This window comes from Lissotriton vulgaris, chromosome 1_1 (assembly GCF_964263255.1).
Source record: "Lissotriton vulgaris chromosome 1_1, aLisVul1.2, whole genome shotgun sequence".
Taxonomy (NCBI): Eukaryota; Metazoa; Chordata; class Amphibia; order Caudata; family Salamandridae; genus Lissotriton; species Lissotriton vulgaris.
Window position 1 is genome coordinate 61,278,123 of NC_141685.1, and position 18,779 is coordinate 61,296,901.

Below are 18,779 nucleotides of genomic sequence, written 5' to 3' on the forward strand. Positions count from 1 at the left end.
GAACTCTGTCCATGATGAAGTCACGATGTAATTCTCGAGCGAGTGGAATAAACGCATTTTTCTGTCCTTTTAAACATTTCAACATTCTTGACCACGTGGGTGCTATCCCGGTGTTAGGCTTCTAACTAATACATCACATATCAAAACAGGATGCACACCTTGTTTATTAACACTTTTAAACATTCTTCCATTATTGTCAGCCTCGTGCTGACCGGTGAGTGCCAAGCCCAGGAAGCACTCTTTTAATGAAACACCATAGCAAGTGGAGCGACATCTCGCTCCACCCGATCGCACTATTGAGTTATGCCTTCACGGCAGTTACATTCCAGAGAATACTCCATTTTCAACTTGCTCCTCATACTCTTTACTCATTTTCTCAGTTTTAATATGCTTTAATTCCACAGGCGGGGTGATCATGCATTTTCCTAGATTTCTAGTGCTCCCACTGTGTCCATCCGGACCTCTTAAGAAAGAACACGACATAGGCATTTCTTCATTCAGGCGCAGTGTTTAATAAAACCCAATGCATTTCGTGCTTAAAAGCACTTCTTCAGGGGTCACTACAATCAGATAGAAACAGTCTCCAATTAATACATTCTCTGCGTTTGCACAGTTTATCATATACTCAAAATTTTCACAACATTATAAGTAAAAACGGTAATTATTGTTAAGAAAAACAACATTCTTCCTGTCTACCCAAACCATCAACAGCTTGCGTTTTAACCTTAAAATTGAAAATTCAAACCCTTCATTCTCTTGTGATTAAATCACTCTATCACAACGTCCTATTACCACCCTCGTGTTGCCCCATGTTTATAACAATCTCAGTGCTTCCTGCCCCATTAAACATCTTGCCTTGTTTGTTTAGTTAATACAGCTCTGTTCCTTTTACTAAGCTTCTGCTCTGAAATATTATTCACTTCCCTCGAGAAACATTTTAATACTACTGGCTGTTTAACATACCTGCTCTGAACTGCATAAAAACATTGCATCCTCCAAGCGTCTTCAACCAAATCTTAACATCGCCCCTCCCTTCCTCTTCCTTAAAACCCTTTCATTCTCCCCACCCACTCAACACGATGTGAATTTCGCGCTTTTTAAAAAAAAAACATTGCAATTACTTCCGCCTACTGCTGTTGCTTTAACCAGACTACATTACCCATCGGGCACTTCATAGCACCTTCAAAGTACAAAGACAGTCTCATAAATTTAAAAACCGTTTATATGTGATGAACTCAACTATTATTCATGATGTAATGTCATTTCCCTGATCATTTGAACTCTGTCCATGATGAAGTCACGATGTAATTCTCGAGCGAGTGGAATAAACGCATTTTTCTGTCCTTTTAAACATTTCAACATTCTTGACCACGTGGGTGCTATCCCGGTGTTAGGCTTCTAACTAATACATCACATATCAAAACAGGATGCACACCTTGTTTATTAACACTTTTAAACATTCTTCCATTATTGTCAGCCACGTGCTGACCGGTGAGTGCCAAGCCCAGGAAGCACTCTTTTAATGAAACACCATAGCAAGTGGAGCGACATCTCGCTCCACCCGATCGCACTATTGAGTTATGCCTTCACGGCAGTTACATTCCAGAGAATACTCCATTTTCAACTTGCTCCTCATACTCTTTACTCATTTTCTCAGTTTTAATATGCTTTAATTCCACAGGCGGGGTGATCATGCATTTTCCTAGATTTCTAGTGCTCCCACTGTGTCCATCCGGACCTCTTAAGAAAGAACACGACATAGGCATTTCTTCATTCAGGCGCAGTGTTTAATAAAACCCAATGCATTTCGTGCTTAAAAGCACTTCTTCAGAGGTCACTACAATCAGATAGAAACAGTCTCCAATTAATACATTCTCTGCGTTTGCACAGTTTATCATATACTCAAAATTTTCACAACATTATAAGTAAAAACGGTAATTATTGTTAAGAAAAACAACATTCTTCCTGTCTACCCAAACCATCAACAGCTTGCGTTTTAACCTTAAAATTGAAAATTCACACCCTTCATTCCCTTGTGATTAAATCACTCTATCACAACGTCCTATTACCACCCTCCTGTTGCCCCATGTTTATAACAATCTCAGTGCTTCATGCCCCATTAAACATCGCCCCTCCCTTCCTCTTCCTTAAAACCCTTTCATTCTCCCCACCCACTCAACACGATGTGAATATCGTGTTGAGTGGGTGGGGAGAATGAAAGGGTTTTAAGGAAGAGGAAGGGAGGGGCGATGTTAAGATTTGGTTGAAGACGCTTGGAGGATGCAATGTTTTTATGCAGTTCAGAGCAGGTATGTTAAACAGCCAGTAGTATTAAAATGTTTCTCGAGGGAAGTGAATAATATTTCAGAGCAGAAGCTTAGTAAAAGGAACCGAGCTGTATTAACTAAACAAACAAGGCAAGATGTTTAATGGGGCATGAAGCGCTGAGATTGTTATAAACATGGGGCAACACGAGGGTGGTAATAGGACGTTGTGATAGAGTGATTTAATCACAAGGGAATGAAGGGTGTGAATTTTCAATTTTAAGGTTAAAACGCAAGCTGTTGATGGTTTGGGTAGACAGGAAGAATGTTGTTTTTCTTAACAATAATTACCGTTTTTACTTATAATGTTGTGAAAATTTTGAGTATATGATAAACTGTGCAAACGCAGAGAATGTATTAATTGGAGACTGTTTCTATCTGATTGTAGTGACCCCTGAAGAAGTGCTTTTAAGCACGAAATGCATTGGGTTTTATTAAACACTGCGCCTGAATGAAGAAAGGCCTATGTCGTGTTCTTTCTTAAGAGGTCCGGATGGACACAGTGGGAGCACTAGAAATCTAGGAAAATGCATGATCACCCCGCCTGTGGAATTAAAGCATATTAAAACTGAGAAAATGAGTAAAGAGTATGAGGAGCAAGTTGAAAATGGAGTATTCTCTGGAATGTAACTGCCGTGAAGGCATAACTCAATAGTGCGATCGGGTGGAGCGAGATGTCGCTCCACTTGCTATGGTGTTTCATTAAAAGAGTGCTTCCTGGGCTTGGCACTCACCGGTCAGCACGAGGCTGACAATAATGGAAGAATGTTTAAAAGTGTTAATAAACAAGGTGTGCATCCTGTTTTGATATGTGATGTATTAGTTAGAAGCCTAACACCGGGATAGCACCCACGTGGTCAAGAATGTTGAAATGTTTAAAAGGACAGAAAAATGCGTTTATTCCACTCGCTCGAGAATTACATCGTGACTTCATCATGGACAGAGTTCAAATGATCAGGGAAATGACATTACATCATGAATAATAGTTGAGTTCATCACATATAAACGGTTTTTAAATTTATGAGACTGTCTTTGTACTTTGAAGGTGCTATGAAGTGCCCGATGGGTAATGTAGTCTGGTTAAAGCAACAGCAGTAGGCGGAAGTAATTGCAATGTTTTTTGTTTTTTTTAAAAGCGCGAAATTCACATCGTGTTGAGTGGGTGGGGAGAATGAAAGGGTTTTAAGGAAGAGGAAGGGAGGGGCGATGTTAAGATTTGGTTGAAGACGCTTGGAGGATGCAATGTTTTTATGCAGTTCAGAGCAGGTATGTTAAACAGCCAGTAGTATTAAAATGTTTCTCGAGGGAAGTGAATATTATTTCAGAGCAGAAGCTTAGTAAAAGGAACAGAGCTGTATTAACTAAACAAACAAGGCAAGATGTTTAATGGGGCATGAAGCACTGAGATTGTTATAAACATGGGGCAACACGAGGGTGGTAATAGGACGTTGTGATAGAGTGATTTAATCACAAGGGAATGAAGGGTGTGAATTTTCAATTTTAAGGTTAAAACGCAAGCTGTTGATGGTTTGGGTAGACAGGAAGAATGTTGTTTTTCTTAACAATAATTACCGTTTTTACTTATAATATTGTGAAAATTTTGAGTATATGATAAACTGTGCAAACGCAGAGAATGTATTAATTGGAGACTGTTTCTATCTGATTGTAGTGACCCCTGAAGAAGTGCTTTTAAGCACGAAATGCATTGGGTTTTATTAAACACTGCACCTGAATGAAGAAATGCCTATGTCGTGTTCTTTCTTAATAGGTCCGGATGGACACAGTGGGAGCACTAGAAATCTAGGAAAATGCATGATCACCCCGCCTGTGGAATTAAAGCATATTAAAACTGAGAAAATGAGTAAAGAGTATGAGGAGCAAGTTGAAAATGGAGTATTCTCTGGAATGTAACTGCCGTGAAGGCATAACTCAATAGTGCGATCGGGTGGAGCGAGATGTCGCTCCACTTGCTATGGTGTTTCATTAAAAGAGTGCTTCCTGGGCTTGGCACTCACCGGTCAGCACGAGGCTGACAATAATGGAAGAATGTTTAAAAGTGTTAATAAACAAGGTGTGCATCCTGTTTTGATATGTGATGTATTAGTTAGAAGCCTAACACCGGGATAGCACCCACGTGGTCAAGAATGTTGAAATGTTTAAAAGGACAGAAAAATGCGTTTATTCCACTCGCTCGAGAATTACATCGTGACTTCATCATGGACAGAGTTCAAATGATCAGGGAAATGACATTACATCATGAATAATAGTTGAGTTCATCACATATAAACGTTTTTTAAATTTATGAGACTGTCTTTGTACTTTGAAGGTGCTATGAAGTGCCCGATGGGTAATGTAGTCTGGTTAAAGCAACAGCAGTAGGCGGAAGTAATTGCAATGTTTTTATTTTTTTTTAAAAGCACGAAATTCACATCGTGTTGAGTGGGTGGGGAGAATGAAAGGGTTTTAAGGAAGAGGAAGGGAGGGGCGATGTTAAGATTTGGTTGAAGACGCTTGGAGGATGCAATGTTTTTATGCAGTTCAGAGCAGGTATGTTAAACAGCCAGTAGTATTAAAATGTTTCTCGAGGGAAGTGAATAATATTTCAGAGCAGAAGCTTAGTAAAAGGAACAGGGCTGTATTAACTAAACAAACAAGGCAAGATGTTTAATGGGGCATGAAGCACTGAGATTGTTATAAACATGGGGCAACACGAGGGTGGTAATAGGACGTTGTGATAGAGTGATTTAATCACAAGGGAATGAAGGGTGTGAATTTTCAATTTTAAGGTTAAAACGCAAGCTGTTGATGGTTTGGGTAGACAGGAAGAATGTTGTTTTTCTTAACAATAATTACCGTTTTTACTTATAATGTTGTGAACATTTTGAGTATATGATAAACTGTGCAAACGCAGAGAATGTATTAATTGGAGACTGTTTCTATCTGATTGTAGTGACCCCTGAAGAAGTGCTTTTAAGCACGAAATGCATTGGGTTTTATTAAACACTGCGCCTGAATGAAGAAATGCCTATGTCGTGTTCTTTCTTAAGAGGTCCGGATGGACACAGTGGGAGCACTAGAAATCTAGGAAAATGCATGATCACCCCGCCTGTGGAATTAAAGCATATTAAAACTGAGAAAATGAGTAAAGAGTATGAGGAGCAAGTTGAAAATGGAGTATTCTCTGGAATGTAACTGCCGTGAAGGCATAACTCAATAGTGCGATCGGGTGGAGCGAGATGTCGCTCCACTTGCTATGGTGTTTCATTAAAAGAGTGCTTCCTGGGCTTGGCACTCACCAGTCAGCACGAGGCTGACAATAATGGAAGAAGGTTTAAAAGTGTTAATAAACAAGGTGTGCATCCTGTTTTGATATGTGATTAATTAAAGGTGTCCCACCGAGATTATCATTTATAATATGTATTAATAATTTTTAAATGTATTGTATTGTAATTGCATGTATCTACAGGCATTTGCATCAAAGTAAATACTGGTCGCAAATGGGCAGATTCTCAGAATCTGCTCAGTTTGCGACCAGTATTTTTGCATTTGGGATGCATCAACCCAAATGCAAAAATCGCAATTATAGGAATCTCTAAATTGAGATTCCTTAAATTGCAATTGCATTTAAGGAATCCCAAATTGAGATTCCTTAAATGAAAGTCAAAAAAATAGTGAATTTGCTAATAGAAGTAGCAAATTACCATGAAGTTGAACTTCATGGTAATTTGCTAAAACTTTGAAAAAAGCACTTTGGTGCATTTTTCAAAGTTTCATGTTGCGCACACACATGCCCTTAGGGCATGTGTGTGTGCAACAAATGTGCAGAGATCAATTTCAGGGGTGCAACAGGGTGTCATTTTGACACCCTTGCACCCTAACAAAAAGGCATGAGCAATTTGCGAGTACCCACTGGTACTCGCAAATTGCTCATGCAATCTCCAATTTATTCCTATGGGCCTGTAGGCCCATAGGAATGAATGGTTCAGCATTCCTTAATTGCGACTAGCTATTTGCGAGTAGCAATTAAGGAATGTTTAGGAATCGCTATTTTAATAGCGCTTCCTACAAGCATAGGCTTTTGCTATTCCTAAATAGCGATTCCTTAAAAATCGCTATTTAGGAATAACAAAAGGCTACGTTGATGCATCTGCCAGCTAGTGCTTATTACGCCTCACGGGGCATCGAAACGCTTTTTCGGAGAGTAGCATGCTACTACGGAACCCATTAAAGGATTAGTGGTGAATTAGTATAGTGCAAATTGAAATTAATTTGAGTGGTGGACATGTTAGTCTGTTATTTGGATTGAAAATATGAAAATCTCTGCAACGTGGTGTCACCTGATAAAGTGAAATACCCTGAAATTTGATTTTGGGCATTAATTATAACATATGTAATTATGCTTCACTAAAAATGAATGTTATATTATTGTTACAATTCAACAAATGTTATTAAAACATTGTAAAATAATTTTTCTTTAGATATTTTTTGCCTTGAATGACATTTGTTTCGATATTTAATTAGTTTAAACTATTTCATTTAATGCTGTTTTAATTTATATCCGTACCTCCATTATTAATAATGGGAGTGTGTTGCAGTTTCAGTGGATGACCATGTGTGATGTTGGACTCTGAGCTCGGGTACAATTACAACTGTTTTAGGTACATCATGGCTGTTGTGACTGTAGAGGTGTGGTTTGTAAATAGCAATGGGTTTACTCCTTTGTGGGTGAGTGTTTGTCCATCCCTACACCCCTCCTTACTCCTCCCTTAGCCCCGCCCCTTTATTCATAAATATTTCCCATTTTACACCCACTCCCACTCTGTCCCTCTCGCATTTACTACAAAAAGTATATAAACATGTGCGGAAACTCTGCAGTCGAGGCAGGCAACTCCACAAAGAAAAAGATAGGAGAGGCAGAACGACAGCACATACTTTGTGAATCACATTTTGTTGTGCTTTAGTCGTCCTATAGTAGTTTATGATTAGGCGTGATTATCTGTGAGACTCTAATGGGTGTATCTGATGAGATTGTAAAGCTTGTGAAACTGTCCTCAGCAGATGGGAAGCAGGTCCATTTGTAGCAAAAAGGACATGGAAGTTAAAGGACTGAAGCTAAAGTGGATCTTTGTAATGCGAGGCCATGTCCCCTCAGTCCAGAAGTCATTAGGACTATTTACGATGGAGCCAAGAATGGATTGCATATGGCTGGCCTCGTCTGTAGTTGCACAAACACTAGAGAATAATGTGGTGGGGTGTTGGTGAGATTAACTAGCAGTCATTCCATCACTTTACGTTTTTCTCAATGATCAAGTGGCAGAGGCATGAACAGACGTTGGTCCCATAGAGATCTATGACAAAGGGACTCCTGCTGCAGCTCCCTGGTGAGGCTCATTAAGGATGGAAACAGTTCGAGGTTACATGCATTCCCGACCCTTGGGGGCGTGGCCTCAAAGTTCAGTATCAAATGGACTTTGTGGGTCAGTCATTGCTTATAAACACTCAGGGAATAAAACACGCTAAATGGAATGAGGCCACAAATAGTTACAAAAGAATGAGGTTAATTCAAGCATTTCCATCCCTCGCTGTGTGCTTTTCTCAGTAGACGGTTTGTTGGACAATCAATGGATTGATGTTTTTGTGGCTGCTTCATGTAAATGTTTTTCGATGCTGAAAGCTCCTCCTCAGGGTTGACAGTGAGCACGTTGTATTCTCCCACATTGTCTCTCTTATGTAGAAAGGTTACATTTACAACTGAAGTTTTTGTCACATTGAGAGCACGGGTCATTTTCTTACTCATTGTGCGTTCTCTCTTGTTGAATGAAATGTAATCTCCAGCAGACGCTTCTCTGGCATTTAGAACAATGACAAGGTTTTTTCCAGGTAAGTTCTCGCAGGTTGAGTGAGACTAGATTTCCGACTTTTTCAGCATTCAGAGAGCTAATCAGGTTTTTTCCCAGTGTGAGTTCCCTCATGGTGAGTGAAAGTTATTTTATGACTGAAGCTTTTCTGGGATTCAGAACACTGATACGGTTTATGCCCAGTGTGTGTTCTCTCATGTACAGTAAGGTTGGATTTGCTCCTGAAGCTTTTACAGCATTCAGAGCACTGATACGGTTTGAGCCCAGTATGGATTCTCTGGTGTACAGTTAAACTGGATTTGTAATAGAAACTGTTTTGGCATTCAGAGCACTGATACAGTTTATACCCAGCGTGGGATCTTTCATGTACAGTAAGGCTGGATTTATGACTGAAGCTTTTCCGGCATTCAGAGCACTGATAAGGTTTTTGTCCAGTGTGGGTTCTTTCATGTAAAGTAAGGCTGTATTTCTGACTGAAGCTTTTCCAGCATTCAGAGCACTGATAAGGTTTTTCTTCAGTGTGAGTTCTCTCATGTACAGTAAGGCTGTGTTTATGACTGTAGCTTTTCCAGCATTCAGAGCACTGATAAGGTTTTTGTCCAGTGTGAGTTCTTTCATGTAAAGTGAGATTGAATTTGGTACAGAAGCTTTTCAAGCATTCAGAGCACTGATAAGGTTTTTGTTCAGTGTGAGTTTGCTGATGTTGAATCAGATTGCCACTAAAACGGAAGCTTTTTTGGCACGTGGAGCACTGATATGGTTTTTGTCCAGTGTGGGTTCTTTCATGTAAAGTGAGACTGAATTTGCGATTGAAACTTTTGCAGCATTCAGAGCACTGATAAGGTTTTTTTCCAGTGTGAGTTCTTTCATGTACAGTGAGATTGGATTTGGTAAAGAAGCTTTTACAGCATTCAGAGCACTGATACGGTTTCTGCCCAGTGTGGGTCCTTTCATGCACAGTAAGGCTGGATGTATGACTGAAGCTTTTCTGGCATTCAGAGCACTGATACGGTTTATGCCCAGTGTGGGTTCTTTCATGTATCGTAAGGTTGAATTTGCGAGTGAAGCCTTTCTGGCATTCAGGACACTGATAGGGTTTTCGTCCAGAGTTAGTTTTCTCATGTTTAGTGAGGTAGGATTGAGAACTAAAGCTGTTCTCACAGTCATTGCTCTCATTCGAGTTGTTTGTTTCTCCAAGTTGGGTTTTTTCCTGGATACATGCCACCTTAAGACTGAATCTGATTTCTGATCATGTACTTGTTTGTTACAACTCAGCATTAACTTCTAAAATACATTTCAGATGCTCTTCTTAATATATTTAACTAATTACAGTTTTTTTCCTGGAGATCATTTTCCTACCTTTAAAGGCGCTGATCTAACTTGTCTTATAAACTTTCACTGACGAGCCCCTTGTATTTACTAAGATGCTCCTCATGGATTCATTTTCTCCAAGTTATGCCCGGGTGAATTCTATCTAGTTTAATTAGTCTCATTTAGTTATTCTAGTTTATCACATTTGATTTAGGAGTTTTAAAGGCACTGATAAGGTCTTTGGGCTTTAGTGTTTGCCTGTTAAGTGTAACACTGGCTTCTTTTATACTTTCTGTAGCAGTATATGCTTTTTTTGCTCAGTGGCTAAGAAAAGTACATGATCCACTTTGGAAATTACAGGACACTTTGAAACTACTCGGATCAACCCAAGAGAGTTGGTGGGGGAAAATCTTCCTATATTGGAAATGATAATCCGGCATCTTTGCCGAAACAACATCTAAGAAAGAGCATTTACAATTTGTTTCTTTTAAACAATCTTTTCTCTCCTCTGAATCACAGGAGACGGAGTCAAAAGCTTGCACTTGTTAATCGGGGATATTTGTTTTTTTGACGGTTCTGTCACATCACAACACGTCTACGGATGCTGATCTGTTGGGGAGGGTTTAGGTCGCCAAAGCATTTCTCATAAACCATCAAACAGAATTTACAACACTGAGTTTTCTCAAGTGCTCTGTGTGGGTATCAGTTGTGTCTTCACAGACCATTATTCTTAAAAATATTCCAGGGATTCTTTCTGAACTTAATGGGTATCAGTTGTGGCCAATGTTCTCCTTAATCTCAGTTACTGACACTTGGTAAACATTTATGATCATTTTCCTTTAGGGATTTGACAACTTTCACATTCACCAGTTTCTTCCGCTCCAACATCCTCACCATTCCTGGCACATAGAATGTGTTTCTTCTCTAGAGCTCGAGAATGTTTTAACTTTCCTTGAAATAATCCTTTTCGTTGTGTTTCACTAAATTTAAACCTTCTTTTTTCTGTTCATGCTTCTGTCACCTGTAGAAATTGAGTAAAAAATAGTTAATGAACACAAAGACAAAATATTTGTGACTTTATACTTTGCACAAAGAAAGCATTAACAAAAACAAGATCGGAAATCAGTTTGAGTTGCATTTCTGATAGTGGTGAAACAGTGTAGATCGGGAGCTTGGGATCACTGGAAATCAAGGATGTGAGGGCAAAAGAGGTAAATATTTAAGAAAGAAACAGAGATTCTCAGAAGCAGCCACACTATCAAATGGCAATTTCTGTGACAACGGCTGAGAACATAGTGAGATATTTGTAATTCTTGTAATAAATTACTAGATGTCATTTACTCCCCTGCCCACCTAGACTGTTAATCTATTCCTTTTTCCAGTGATCTAGAAAGGGACATGTTATTGAACAGCACAACAGTAAAGGAAACCAAAAAGGGTCAAAAAAGAAAAGCACAAAACAGAGGAAAGAGAAAAAAGGCTATCTTCAACTTTCACCACAGGGAACCGGCGGAGGAAACTCTGCAGTAGGCCTGGGTGGTAAATTCCGCTCGTGGAATTTGGGTAATTTCGTGTTCTGCTGAGAACACGGAATTGCCAAAAATTCTGCGATTTGACGGTTTCGAGGATTTTTTTGCTTGCTCGTGCTTTCAAAATGCTTGTTTGTGAGATATTTCTCCCCGAGCACGCAAACAGCATTCGTGAACAGGAAAAAAGCAACGCGAATGGGCGGAACAAGCAATTCCTTGTGTTCGTTGAACTTTTGCGTGCTCGCTGAGATTTTTTACCGTTTCGCCAAGCTTTGCATAGCACGACTACCCAAATTGAGCCCACACCTACTCTTCAGCAGATGCTTGTGAACCCATAAGTTACTTCTAAATACAGTGCCCCCAAGGTCAGCACCAGGTGCAGTTCCACCGGTCGCACCACCCTAAAGCAAGCCCTGTGTGCATGTGTGTCCACGCACATGTACTGAGTCTTTTGCTTGTAGTAGACAGGACAAAAAAGGGCAGGATGGGAGGACGCAAAGAGATGGAAGTCAAATCCAGAGAGAAAATACGCAGAAAGAACAGACAGAGGGAGGATGATATCATGTGATCTGGAAGAGGAGACAAATATGCCAATTGTTAAGGAACTGCTGGGCAAAACTGACCTAAAAAGAATTGGACCTGTACTACACTCCCAACATGTACCAGGAGTAATGTGGATCCATCAGATGATTATCAGAAGTTTGATAACAACAAGAATAGTGCATAGAGGGAGTCAAATGTTGAAGTGAAGAGTAAAAAAAAAACAGAGATCAAGAAAGGGAAAAGAGAAAGAAGAACAGGGGAAAAGGAAACTTAAGAGTTATAGGAATCCTTACCTGACAGTTATATTATATTTTGTTCTTCCGAGGGTGGCAGCCACGCTGCACTGCCTGGTCATCCCAGAATATCTTGAAAGGAAGTAAAGAAATGGCTTTGCATCAGATGACAATCACACTTCATCAAATTTTACAAATAACCGTCCTGAACTTACAAAACAAAATAATCTCTTGTTCTCTGGATGCCATTGTCAAGCAACTCTGGTTATGAATACATATTTTTTTTGGTTCAAGAACCATGATCCTTTGCTGGAAAAGGTCCCTGTGAATATAGAGTGCACCCACAGTCTCAGAGAACCAACCCTAACAACCCAGTCCACGTCTTCATAACCCCCATCTTTCCATTTACAGACCATGAAACTTGCAAATTAAAACAATCTGGTTTGCAAAGGTACGTTAAAGTCCTTGTACATAATTCTGCCCACCGTTCATAAATCAGTCAACCAGACTCTTAGATTTAAACAAACCATGCTCCCGGAGCAACAGCAATTCAAGCTCAAGCTGATGCAGATTTCGAATGCTGAGCAATGGAAGCAACAATGCATCAACGTGTTGGCGCTTTTTATTGATAAGTTATCTGAAGGGATGATGTGGAGGGTCAGTGTAAATTAACCCTTCACAAGACAAAGCTTGAAACATCGAAATGTTTAGATCTCCATTGAAGACAACGGAGCAGCAGCAGCCTATACAACCTGATCTAGGCCCGCTGCTCTCAACATTACAATGTCCTAATACACAGCCTCTGCCTCTCTGAAATATAGGGATTAGACAGGAGAAGGCAGAAGATAGAGCCTGCGGCAGGGCACGCAGGAGCCTCCCCCCCTTCCTCCTCCCGTAGCTCGCAGGGTCACTGGTATCTAAGAAGGAAGGAGTGGGTTCTGCTCATCTCTTGCATCTCTCCGGCTCAACTGAATGATGAAAAGCAGTTAAGTTGAGCCCAGGGAGAATCAGGGGCTGACCTCAGCCTCCTTTAACAGCTATTGCTGTGAATGTTCAACAATTAACCGCCATGGTCCTGCATGCGGCTGTCAGCTGTTTAACATTCACAGCAACAGCTGTGAAACCAAGGTACCGGAGTACCTGAGGTGTTTCAACCCCCTCGGTCTCTGCGACACCTTTGTTTTATTAATTAACACATTCTGCCCTCATGGGGCAAACAGTGTAATGACCTTATAGTCAGCCATAGCAGGCAATACTGCCCATTAAAGCACTGCTCCCTTGGTAAAGGCCCTTGCATTTAGCTTTGGAGTTACAGCAAGCAGTAAGCTCATATTAAAGATTCAAAATAATGGTTACTTAGTCAGAGAAATAATCATCATAATATTTGTAGAAGGGTCACATACAGTTAACCTCAAATGAAATCAAAAGCCAGACTCTGATATAACTCAAGATGTAAAGTCAATAGACAGACCACCACAACAAATGTGAGCTAAGAAACAAGAAAACCTTTTTCTATAATATCAAATAGCAAACTGAGATAGAATCTGCTTAGTTCAAAATCAAGGAAAAGTTTTATGTACAAAATCAGTAAAAGGAGTGACATGTAGTCTGCATTTTGGAAAAGGGTAAAATAAAACAATTGCAACAAATATCCCAAGACAGTACATTTTTAGACAGAGAGAACACATTATTGACATGGTCCATGATGAGGTAAAAATTACAACAACCAATGAATGTTCATGAAAACATAGCACAACAAAATGTAATTTTATAAAACACTCCTACAAAATGAATAATTAATTATGACTCTTCACCTTAAAGCAGGAGATTGGCATTGGACCTTGCATGCTCTACCATACAATACAGCCACATGGGACAACAATAGTATTAATTCTTCTTAGGTCCTTTACTATCCTCCTTTTTAGGTCTCGGCCTAGAGTTACACTGCGCAGCAGTGTTCGCACAGCCGAGATTTAATGTTTACATTATTGGAGGCTTAAACCCGCCCCTCTTCTCCATTGGCTGGCCTCGTAAATGCTGGCCAGCCATTGGAGGAGAGGGGCGTCACTCCATTTAAGCCTCGTCTTTTTCGGACTCGGGTGTGTTTTTTAGGTTCTCTCTGTGACCTCTTCAGTCACTCAAACCTAAAAAACACGCCCCCAAGTCTGAAAAGGACAGGGCTTTGTTGTGATTGCATGTGTCCCCTATCGGACACCGTATTCTTGTCTTGGCGAGTGCTTCTCTTCAAGATCCCTCCCCTGGTGTCCTCCTCCTGCCCCGTCTTTTCCCACCTCTTCTCTTTCCCCCAGATGCCTCCCCCTTCCTCCCTCCTTCGACCTCCCCTTGTCGGAGCCTGCCGAAGTTCGGGATCTGCCTGATTGGCGCCTCGCGGGCACTTCACCGACCCGGCGATGTCTTGTTTACAAGTACAGCAAGATTTAACATTAGTGGCCGCAGCCCTTCCCTTCTCTTTCTGTTTTGTTTTTTTTGTGGGTTTTTTAGACAGCATTGCAGCTTGCACCGCATTGCCTTCCCACTCGCAGGCACACGCAATCCTTTCAGCATTAGCAACAACACAGGTGCCATGCCTAATATTTCAGCAGGCTCCCAATTGACTTGCTGACCTTGCCAATGCTTGTTTTTGAAGTTTGGGGTGAGGAGAGGAGCACGCAGGAGTTTTGGCCGCTGTCTTCTGCAGTTCAGCCAGTCCGATAGTTATCGTTTTCGACAAGGGGTCAGTCAGCTAGCGAGTGGGCCGATCATTACTGGTTGCCGGGAGCCAGGTCAGGTAGGCGCTGTTTATTGCAACATCCATGTTATGTACACATGAGGGCAGGGCTCTGCAAGTTTCAGGCATCCCTCCGCATATCCATGTTTATGTTTTTGTCCTAGTGAAACTTAAGAAACTTTCAGGGTCGTCCTCCTTTCCTAGGTTTCCTATCTTATATTCCCCTCTCACATTCCCCAACGGTCCACTTTCCTCTCTCCCAAGTATCTTTTACCTGCCCTCTTTCGGTCTTCTCCACCCCTCTCTTCTCCCTCGGGCCTGACAACTTCTCCCCGCCCACCATCATGCCCCACCGTCTCCTCTTTTCATCCACACTGTCTACTTCTGTCTTTAGCCATCTGGAAATAATCTGCGCTCCGAGATTCCCCAAACCGCAAAGAGGCAAAGGAATTGGTGAACTATGCGAAATATATAAACAACAAATTCTCTCAGCCTTCTATTTCTATATCTATAATCTTTTCCAATTTCTTTAATTTTCCTCCTTTCTCCCTTGTACATTTTTTTCTTCTTCATGTCCACTTCTCCTGTCTGTTTCCTCTTTCTCATTCTCCTGCTCGTTGTAAATATTTCACAGTGTCACTGAGAACAGATGCTCCTTTTATCCGCTTATTGCTGAGTGGGTCACTACCTGCCAGCTATGTTTGCACAATGGAAATACTACTGGACGTGCCTTTCTCAAACATTTGTAATGTTTTTTCGGTCCTTGTGGTTCAGCTGAAGTGCTCGAAGACTACTGAGGATGTAGCTGCCATTAACAAAGCAGGAATGGTGATGCCAGGGCTTTGAAGAACAGACTTCAGGTGGCCACCTCACTCTGTGCAATCACATTGTTTCCAGTTACTAGTCTTTCATATGACAACCTAATGCCTTCTGGGTATTGTAGTTTAATTTTGCTAACATTGCACTGATTCTACTGAAACATTTGATATCTGTCATTTGTTAATCAAAAGTTCAAGAGTGGAAACGCTGTCTCCGGTGACATGGAGAGAGAGGGCTACCCTTAGCGTACTGCACGTCAGCTATGCCTTTTACTCCTCAACCAGTTGGGCAGTGTGCCCATTTTCCTTCGCTGCAATAGGACCCAAGGCACTCGCCTATCTAATGTTCTCTTGCTCATCCTGTCCTACCTTTTTCAAGCAGTCTCCAAAAAATGAAGCAGAGGTTTTCTCCATCACATTTTTGTGGACTGTTGTTGTCTTTTTTCCTTCTTTATCCCATGTAGTTTCGCCTCTCTACAAGTCGTTTTATTTATATTCTTTCTATTCTCTTCTCTGGTTACCAACCTTCATTCCACTATAATTCCATCTCTCTTTCTGCAGTTTTGAACATGTGGTTTTCATTGATTTCTTCAATCTTTCCTGATTTTATATTTTTCACTCTTGTCTGCTTCTATTTCGAGTTTTTTTTTTAAGTCTTCTATCATCTTCTTGTTACTGCTTTACGCACCCTTCATGGCCTCTTTGCTTCCTCACCATCCCTTTTGTCCACTGGTCCCTCCTGATTTTTTAATATATCACCAACCTTTCCTGACAAGCGGTGGGGGGCGGAGGGGTTAGCTAAATTTGCTCCAATGTAGACGATTTATAATCCCAAACATTGCAGCTTGTGTAGCCCACACATCACGTGCATGAACTGCTTTTCTTTTGCCACCAGAGCTCTCCGTCCTTCCAGAACAGACCGGAAGAACGTGTGTGTGTGGGGCTCTGTGTGTGTGTGTATGGGGCTCTGTGTGTGTGTGTGTGGCTACGTGTGTGTGTGTGTGTGTGGCTGTGTGTGTGTGTGTGTGGCTCTGTGAGTGGCTCTGTGTGTGTGTGTGGCTCTGTATGTGTGCGGCGCTGTGTGTGTGTGGTGGAGTGTGTGTGTGTGGCTCTGTGTGTGGCTCTGTGTGTGTGTGTATCTGTGTGTGTGTGTGTGTGTGTGGCTCTGTGTGTGTGGCTCTGTGTGTGTGGCTCTGTGTGTGTGTGGCTCTGTGTGTGTGTGGCTCTGTGTGTGTGGGGGGGGCTGTGTGTGTGGGGGGGGGCTTTGTGTGTGGGGGGGGCTTTGTGTGTGGGTCTCTGTGTGTGTGGGGGCTCTGTGTGTGTGTGGGGGGGGCTCTGTGTGTGTGTGGGGGGGCTCTGTGTGTGTGTGGGGGGCTGTGTGTGGGGGCTCTGTGTGTGTGTGACTCTGTGTGTGTGGCTCTGTGTGTGTGGGGGGCTCTGTGTGTGTGTGGGCGGCTCTGTGTGTGGGGGGGCTCCCTGTGTGTGGGGGGGCTCCCTGTGTGTGGGGGGTTCTGTGTGTGTGTGGGGGGTTCTGTGTGTGTGTGGGTGGGGCTCTGTGTGTGTGTGGGTGGGGCTCTGTGTAGGGCTCTGTGTGTGTGGGGGGGCTCTGTGTGTGTGTGTGTGTGTGGGTGGGTCTGTGTGTTTGTGTGTGGCATTTGCGAGAGATTAAGCTATTGACATTGTAAATGACAATGCCATTTATTTATGTTTTCAAAACCAACACATAAATACAAATTTTAGTTTTATAGAGCGCAGATAGCTACCCGTAGGCGTCCAAGCGCTAAGAACTAAAACAGTTGCTCGCCCATGGCGGGGCCAGAGGGGGAGAGTTGATTAAGAGATTGAGTGAATAATGGCCTAAGTTAAATCAGAACCAGGACGGGGGAGTTACCTGTTAAACAAGTATGTTTTTAATTGCTTACGAAAAGAGGTCAGCTGAGGGTTAGACCTTAGATGAAGAGGGAGGGTGTTCCATAGTTTCGCCACATTTAGTGAGAAAGTGCGACCTCCTGTTCGTGCTTTTCTTACTCTGGGCACAACTGCCAAATAAGCATACTGATACTGATTAATTAAGGGAAGATTGATTGTTGGGCCGGTATCCCAGAATGCTTGATGTGCAATGCACAGTGATTTAAAACTAATTCTGTCCTTGACAGGAAGCCAATGCAGACTTTTTAGTCCTGTTTTTACGGATTGTCTTTTAGGTATTTGCAGTAAGGTACGGGCAGCGCAGTTTTGGATAACCTTCCTTATGGTTCTAAGGATGCCAAAACAGGTAGCTGATAACTTAGCCGCCTGATGGTCAAATTTGAGGGAACTGTCTAACCAGACACCCAGGCTTTTGATGGAATCCCTGGGTGCCGGAGGCGAGCCTAGGCAAGTGGGCGAGATTGAATCGATTGATGCTGGGGCTAAGTGACCCAACAGCATGAGCTCTGTCTTGTCTCCATTAAGTTTGAGACAAGACAGGGTCATCCAGTCCTTTACCTTTGTAAGACAGCCCACCAGGTCATCATTGACCCAATTTGTACGGGAACATTTGCTGACAGCTTATTAGTTGTTCATTAGAAATGCCTACAACTTGGACTCCTTTCCCAAGAGGGGTGGGTCGTGAGCTCCCGTCAGTCTGACTGTGGAACGGGAGGCACATTTATTGATTAAAAGAGATGCTGGATTCTCATTTACTTCTTCTACAAAAGGGCCACTCTGGGTGACCTCTAGGGCTGCACCAAGCATGCAATCCTCCTCCAGTCTCAGGCACTGTCATTGTGTCTGATTCAGTCCAGTAGAAACTCCTAGTGTAGATGCAAGTTGTGGAAAATTGTTATTAATCACTGGAGGATTTTGTTGAAATCTTAAATTTATTGAGAAATTGGCGTTCTATTCTGCACTGGGCTGTGGGACCATCGGGACTGAAGGCATGTTACAATATATCTGCCTTTGATTCTGCATGCTCGGCACAGTTGGGCTGGGACCATTGACTGTGACATCCCATTCTGTTCCCTCTGATTCATGTTCCCGTTTCCCAGTTTGATGCAAGCATGGCAAGGGGCGAATCTTATTCTGCATATTATTAATATTTTAGGTATTTATATTGTCATGTCATGGTTAGTAAAACCAATATTTTGAGAAAAAATATTTCTGGAAGCATCGCTAAAAGACAGACAGACACAAAACCACACGCGCCCTCTTCTACCCGGTCTCTGACTTTGCTATATTGTCTAAATCTGCACTAACTCGCGATGGTTGGTACTCGCTCACTATGCTTGCAGAAACTGTGTGTGGTAATTGTGATATCGATTAAAGATGGTACATTTCTGAAAGTTCATTAAGTCCACCTACTGCTGTGTTGAATTTGATAATTAGTGTTGCTCCTCTTTTGGTCAGCGAGGATAACGCTTTAGAGAACAGAAGATACCATCCTTTGCTGAGTAC

At 41.8% G+C, this 18,779-nt stretch overlaps 1 protein-coding gene across 1 annotated transcript; it reads right to left on the reverse strand.

Annotated features, from left to right (window-relative positions):
• Positions 1 to 8,220: 8,220 nt before the first annotated feature.
• LOC147737271 (uncharacterized) lies at positions 8,221 to 9,933 on the reverse strand. Its single transcript, XM_086923364.1, has 2 exons — positions 9,870 to 9,933; positions 8,221 to 9,427 (listed from the first exon to the last, which is right to left on the reverse strand). Exons 1-2 carry the CDS (start codon positions 9,931 to 9,933, stop codon positions 8,262 to 8,264), a joined length of 1,230 nt encoding a protein of 409 aa, XP_086779490.1. The 3' UTR covers positions 8,221 to 8,261.
• Between the last annotated feature and the right edge of the window lie 8,846 nt (positions 9,934 to 18,779).

Excerpts from the sequence above, each read along its gene's own strand:
- LOC147737271 (XM_086923364.1), bottom strand. The coding sequence starts at position 9,933 with ATGCCGGATTATCATTTCCAATATAGGAAGATTTTCCCCCACCAACTC. Across the intron at positions 9,428-9,869 it reads ACTCTCTTGGGTTGATCCGA|AAATCAGATTCAGTCTTAAG; the intron begins GTAGTTTCAAAG and ends GTACATGATCAG.